Source organism: Nothoprocta perdicaria, unplaced genomic scaffold (genome assembly GCF_003342845.1).
Source record: "Nothoprocta perdicaria isolate Ctin4 unplaced genomic scaffold, notPer1 scaffold_41, whole genome shotgun sequence".
Classification (NCBI taxonomy): domain Eukaryota; kingdom Metazoa; phylum Chordata; class Aves; order Tinamiformes; family Tinamidae; genus Nothoprocta; species Nothoprocta perdicaria.
In genome coordinates, this window is record NW_020455655.1 from 3,249,288 (window position 1) to 3,256,303 (window position 7,016).

The following is a 7,016-nucleotide window of genomic DNA, read 5'->3' on the forward strand; positions in this document are numbered from 1 at the left end:
TTTCCACGCTCCTCAGTTTAATCCGTGCGGAGGGGGGTTGGAGAGGAGCGCGGCTGCACAGCGAGGGAAGGGGGCGGGCAGGAAGCGGCGGGAGGAGGAGGAGGAGAGGCCGTGTTTAATTTTTTAATTAGGGCGGCTTGAGCATCTCCCGGCGGGGCCGCAGCGCTGGGCGGCGAGGGAGGGAGGCAGAGGCGCCCTCGCCGCCCGGGACCGGCCTCTCCAGAGCCGCCGGCACCGCCGCCGGGAGCCGCCACCATGGGCAGCGCGGGCGCGCAGGAGCCGGGTGCGTACGGAGGGAGGGCGCTGACCTTGCGGCGCCCCGGGGTGCGGAGGACACGGGCGGGCAGGCGCGCGCAGCCACAGCGCCCGTTCTGCGCGCCGCGGAGGGCGCTGCGCCGGGCGGCTGCGCGCGGCGAGGGGCGCGCAGCAACAATTGCGCTGCGCGGGGAGCGGGGCCGGCGCCGCCTCTCCGCAAGTGACGGGTGACAGCCCCCAGGGCAGGGGGTCCCGGTGCCTTTGTTAGCCCCGTCTTCCTCCGAGATACGAATTCAAAACACGGCGCACGGTGCTGGAGCTCTTGCTCAAGGCAGCCCGCGCGTGGGGATGGGCTCGGGATGAAATGTCGTTCCTGCAATTCAGTGCACGCCTGAAGCGGGAGCTGTCCCTGCCCTACTGCCTCTTTGCAGAGGAATGCAGCTTACGTGGAAAGGTGCAGCCTGCCCGCGCAGCTCCGAGCCTGCAAAGGCACTGCAGGGCTGTGGGGGGTAGTTAGCCATGCCCTGCCTTTGCTGGCACCCCTGCATGCACCCCTGTCCAGGGGCTTGGAAAGCGTGCTCTGAGGAATGAGTCTTTCCCTGGTCCTAKGTAGGGAACACGGACAGGGCAGAGCAGGCTCTGCTCCCCAGCACTCCCATGGCTCAGACCCATTGGARAATGCTGAATTCAAGCCCACTGGTGTTTCTTCAGGTCTTTTCCAGCATTAATCCTTTTACCCTGCCATCAATTCCTCTCAAGACACAGTTATGTTTCCTTAACCATCTATGTGTAAATGAGATGCTTCTCAAAATCCCTGAGGATGCCTGTTTATGCCCTAAACACATGAACACCCTTTGGAGTTGGGTTTGCTGTCACTCAGAAACAAGCTGGAGACTGGGAGCCTGTGTGAAATAACTTCAGCATRACAATGGATGTGAACTAGCAGCTGGGCCTGCCACACATCTAAGGGCGAACTGATTTCATTTATTTTTCTAGTTTATGAAGTGAGTTTTCAGGCACTGGAGACTTAATCATGCCAAGGGGATGAATGCTCCCAAATTCTGCATGTTAAAGGTGCTCATTTCCAGTAGTGACCATTACAGAAAAAGCAGGGTGAGTAGATGCGTGTGAAGACACAAGTCTGTGTGGTTATTTTGGCAGGAAATGAGGAACTGAGAGCGCAAAACCCAAAWACATGGAGGATTGTTATGAAGTCTTTAACACTGACTACTTTTGCAGGAAAGTCTGGAATTACTTAATCTCACTACTTCAGAAAATATGAGAGCAAAAGCTAAGTTCTAAAACAAGACATACAAATCACCAAAGTGCTGGGTTTAGGATCCTCAGTCCACACCACACACTGCCAGTGTTGGACTGCTGATGCAACTAGAATATTATTAAGAATTTCAACCTCTTTCCACAATGTAGCCAGACCTCCGCACATACCTCCATGCTCCTTACCTCAGTAGCGTACATGCTGAGTTATTTTCCCAATTTGTATTTTTTCTTGGACTCCGAATGTTTCTTCTCTTTTTGAAAGACTGCTGGAGGCCCTTGTATTTCACATCAGTATGTTAGGGAGCCCTTCTTTATGCCAGTGTTTAATGTGGAGAATGAATCAACAGATGTCTAGAATTCTGACCTAGAAAAAATAAAAAGTCAAAGGTCACTCTGAGGCCATCCCTACAAAAYGACTCCACAGATTCTAGCCCATCATGCCTCCCTAAAGGTTATTTTCAAGGACTTTTGGATCTAGGCCATGATAGTACTCATAGTCTTCTGACTCATGATTTTATGCATACCCTAGAGCAAGTGAAAGACTGTCTGACTAGCTGGCAGAGGACTTCTAACCTGTATGCAGCACTGAAATGTGAAAACCAATTAAAATATACTCAAGTACAATCTTACTGTTGTAATTTTTGTGATGCACAATTAGAGTAAAATGTTCTGTGAACATTAAGGCTTCATTTACAATTTCTGCAACTCAAGAAAGGGGAAGCAAGTGCACAAAACTGTATATTTTGCATTTCCAGCACCCATGGAAATACCCACTATTTTCTCATGCAGCCAGTCATGCCTAGTATGTTGTTCCAGTGAAACTCCTGCTGACTGAGATCAAGATATATCAATTTCTTACTACTCCATATTTCAGTTAGGATCTGCACACATCTGTCCCATTACTCCTACCAACAGCAAACATGTAATGCACAAACAAATCCTATTCATTTCAGTGCGCTAAAACAATAACATTTGGTTTAAGTCCTTGTAATTTGACTTTGGAAGCAGAACAAATRTCACCTAGAAGGTGCGCCTATTTCTCTGAACTCAGCTCAGCTGCAGGATTCACCAGGGCCGATTATTTGAGATGTGAGCACATGTGTCAGGAGAACAGTATTCTTTTTGGCTCTAGCTTTCCAAGGTAGTATCTACATATAATTTCCTTGTACAACCTTTCATTTTAATTTTAATATCCCAGTGTTTTTGGACTTCTGGAAAGAGAAGTTCCTTCTGCCTGGCTGTTGTTAAAAAAACAACTCATTTGTGACACCATTGAAATTTGTCTTTTTTTTTTTTTTCTCCAAAAAGTCAAACTCTCAGAAAAGCAGGAAGTATGTCTACTGAAAAATCTGTACAGTAGGCGGCTTTATGATAGATTCTCAGAAAATAACATTTGATTATTTTTGACATTAGTTTTAATTCCCACAGGTTGTATCTGATTTTTTTCTCCAACTCCAAACCAGTATGACCAAAGCAGCAAGATATCATTCAAAACAGTAAGAGTCTCATACRTAGATCTATCTGACTGTTGGGTTATTACGCTCTGCTAAATATCTAAAGAATGTAATAGGAAACTGTACTACTTAATACGTACTATATTAAAGAGCAGTGCAAAAATACTGTTTAAAATCCCATAAATTGTTAATATGAGACAAGATAAAAAAAAAAATCCAGTTGTTTCCTGTCAGAAATATGAACTCTTGTTTTCACTTTTCATCTTAATTCTAGGCTGATTCATATGCCTACAGTGCAGTATCAGCCGTGACTGCTGTACAGAGTAGTGATACTGGAGCTCTCCTTAAACTCGCTAGTGCAGGTACCTGTAACAGGCAGCAGAGAGATCCAAGTGGCCTAATTACTCTGCCAAGAAATAAATGGATACTGGCAATTCCCTAGGGGGAAAGATGGTCGAATTGTTAACAAARAAGAGTTTTCCCCTGAGGCACGTTAGTTTAATAGGTGTTAACAAGAGCCMAAAATCCCCAACTCTGGTGTTGGATTGAAATACCTTTGTCCTTTCATTCCAGTCCTTCCAATTCTCCTGCTGTCTGTAGAGACATGAGAGAATTTAGCACCTGATGAAAAACCTAAAATAAAGCAAAAACAGCCCTTCTCTGCTACTAAAACCTATGCATAAGATCTCAGTATAAAGATCTTGGCTGGATATAGTATAAAGCCTCTTGGCTGGAAAAGCACAGACTGCTAATGGTGTGATGGCAGAATGGAAATACTCCATGGAAAGGCAGGTACACAGTGCCTGCATAACATGGAAGTCCATGAGGGCTAAAGGGCATCATTTTATCAGATTAAGGCAAATATGCAAAACCAAAACAAGAAACAGGCTGCTACTGAAATCCAGGCTGTTTTCATGTACAAATATTTATGTGGTACAGCTCAGATTCACACAGCCCATTTAAACTTAACCAAACTGATTCCCCTTTTTTATTATTTTTTAAATTTTTATTTATTTATTTATTTTAATCACAGGCAAAGAAGTGCTAGAGGTGAAAATCCCACCGAGTCGCCAGGATGTGATGACCAATGATGAGCAGTAATTACTGCAGCAACTCTTCAGCCAGCATGAGTGTCAACGAAATGTCTGCCTTCCCTCTGACTTTAGAGCAAAAAACTGGCTTTGCCTTTGTGGGGATTTTATGTGTTTTCTTGGGACTTTTAATYGTCAGATGCTTCAAAATCTTGCTAGACCCTTACAGTAGCATGCCTTCTTCTACATGGGAAGATGAAGTAGAGGGGTTGGATAAAGGGACATTTGAATATGCTCTTGCATGAAAAGCCAACAGAATATCCTGCCTTAAAATTAATGTTGATTTCATTTTGGAAACCAACTGTTGGTACATTTGTTATACATACTTACATTTTGCAGATATGCTTGTGGCATCCATTTTGTTAAATAAATATTTGTTGCAAACTCAAAAGGAACTTCATGTTGCTTTTCTTTGAGAAACAGCAGAATGGCTGATAAGAAATAGATAATTGCAAAGAATTCAATAAACAATTCACTAGTAAGTGAATATGGTAGAAAGATAGATTCTGGTCTTACTTGCCTCTTCATAGGAGAATCCTTTTTCTACCTTGCCTCATGATGGACAAGACAGAAATGAAAAAGGTGAAGGATGAAAGACAGGAATGAAAGATGCATAAATAGTCCTTCCTTCCTTCCTCCCTCCCTCCCTCCCTCCCTCCCTTCCTTCCTTCCTAATTATGCATATTTTGAATTCTATAAACATTCTGCATTCTATATTAGACCACACTGTCTCCTCAAAACTGCAGGCTGAACAAAGAACCCCCAACTCCCACAAAGTGGCCTTTCAGCCTAACAGAACTCAGCAAAGCATGCGACCTTCTTGATCCTCCTGGTTTCAGGAGATAATTTAGTTTAAGTTGGAACTTAAACTGTTGCAGTTYTAGCTGCAACATATTCTGGTTGGTTAATAGCACCCAGCACAAATTACACCAACTTGGCATAGTCAATTGAAGCAGGGGCAGTCAGGGTAGACACTCATTTGAGCCCAGCCCTTCAAAGGACTGGAGTCCAGAGCTGGCTGGGGATCTCTCTGCCCTCCAGGTCTTCTCCATAGCTGTTTATTTGCTGTGTGCTCCTGTGTCCTTGCACACTGTATGTTCCAGACTGTCACTCTGAGGAACCGGACACAGGAGAACCTATCAAACAGAAGAACAAACAGTGAAAGCAGAGACTAAAAAATGGTTGTTCAAGGTCACCTTCATATACACAGCTCTTTAGCAAGTGTGACAGGACTTGACAGAAATTCAATTCTGTTTCTGAGAAGGTTGGCATCAGAATTTTAAGCACTGTCACTTTTGCTAAACAGCTCTGCAACTAGGTGTAAAGACAAGGAGATCTGTTAGAGCTGTTTCTTTCGGGTATTCTGAAAAATACATATTGCCCTTTTGCCCTATCTGCTAGACAGGGCAGCCAACAGAACATTGAACCTCAAATGCCACTTGGAATATGAAATGCTGTATTGTACAGGGCTGTACATGAAGCTCCTGCCTGATGGCTGTCAAAGAGAAACAGCCAACMATAACAACACTGCTTTTGCTCAAGTTTATAACAATTGTGTGAATACAAGTGCTTCAGATTCTGTATAAAAAAAAATTGCCACACCCTCAGAAATTTAGACTGTTGCATTTATGCTAGTCAAATTTAACTGTAAAATCAAAGGCAGACTTTCATTTGCCAGTTTATGTGATTTGATCCATTACTGCCTGATAGCCCCATCCACTTAGTTTGACACTTTTTTGATTTTTTTTTTTTAAATGGCATGCACACTCCAAACATAACTGCCATCAAAGTCACTTCCCAATTACTCTTCCAGATTTCACAGCCTGGGCTGAGCTCTCTGCTGCCAGGATAGTGTGTTGAAGGTACATAAATTATCTTGTCTAAATATAGTTCATCCATCCCTAAATTATACTGCAAACAAGGCAGTCATATCCAAAGAAACCAAAATACCGTTGTATTTCTTTCATTCCTGACCCAAGTTGCATGCTATTATCAAATTTCCTTCTGCTTGCAAACCTTCATAATTTCCTGACTCAGCATTCCCAAAAGACAAAAGAGCCCGAGAGGGACATCACAAAACATAAATTTTCAAAGATTTTCTGTAAATGCATGTAGTAAAACTTTTAACAGTGTTAGGAGCAAACAATTCAAAAACACATATGGAATAAGGGAACCTACCTTGGTTCTTAAAGAGAACCTACCTGCCCGTCAGTGCATCTTAGAGAGTACACAAGGCATCCTACAGGCCTCACTGAAATCCACATCTCTTCTGCATAAGCCATGCAGAGTGGAAACCTGCACAGATACAAACTTATGTCCATTATGAAATATTAAAAATAAAAGTAGATTGATCTGTGCATAAAATCAGAATAGCAGAGAGGGAAATGGAGGGAATGGGGATATTGAACCCTCTTGGAAATTTTGCAATACCATAAATCCTGTAACTGTGACAGACAGGAATTTACTTTTTTTCACTGATTTTCATGAAGTGCTCACCAGGTAATTTAACATCTATCTTGAACACACAGAACAGAACTGAGCAAACTGTATTCAAGTCTGACTTTCTAAAAGCAATTTTTTAATACTAGATTGCAGATGCCTCAATTCAAGGAAGGAAGAATACAGCCCTTTCCTTCTACCATCCTACCTCTCTGAAAGCCCTTCTGTGTAAATGATTTTTTTTTTAATAAAATGAAATTAAAAAAAGAAAAATATTTCAAATTACATCATCACTGACCTTAGACATAAAGCATATACTGATATCTTGGTACACATAAACAGATTGGTAATTGTTGGTGCCTATAAATACATTTTATGTATTTGAAGAAACAAACTAAATAAACTTTGAAGTAACAACTTTATTTCTTCCAAGAATGAACAGGTACATTTCCAGGTTAATAATTCACAAGCTAGAATGTTTCTCTAAATCACCATCTAG

General features: G+C 42.6%; 1 protein-coding gene and 1 long non-coding RNA gene across 3 annotated transcripts; one reads left to right on the plus strand and one right to left on the minus strand.

Moving 5' to 3' along the window:
- Positions 1–242: 242 nt before the first annotated feature.
- CTXN2 (cortexin 2) lies at positions 243–4,469 on the plus strand. 2 transcript variants are annotated; one of them, XM_026045749.1, is made up of 2 exons: positions 243–283; positions 4,021–4,469. In XM_026045749.1, the coding sequence occupies exon 2, from the start codon at positions 4,075–4,077 to the stop codon at positions 4,321–4,323; it is 249 nt and encodes an 82-aa protein (XP_025901534.1). In that variant the 5' UTR covers positions 243–283; positions 4,021–4,074; the 3' UTR covers positions 4,324–4,469. The 2 variants fall into 2 exon arrangements, with proteins under 2 accessions (XP_025901534.1, XP_025901533.1); XM_026045748.1 differs by lacking the exon at positions 243–283 and adding an exon at positions 2,975–3,029.
- Positions 4,470–5,154: 685 nt separating this feature from the next.
- On the minus strand, positions 5,155–6,370 carry LOC112952824. The gene is made up of 2 exons (XR_003250472.1): positions 6,280–6,370; positions 5,155–5,214 (listed from the first exon to the last, which is right to left on the minus strand). It is a non-coding gene; the product is annotated as an uncharacterized LOC112952824 (long non-coding RNA).
- Positions 6,371–7,016: the final 646 nt, after the last annotated feature.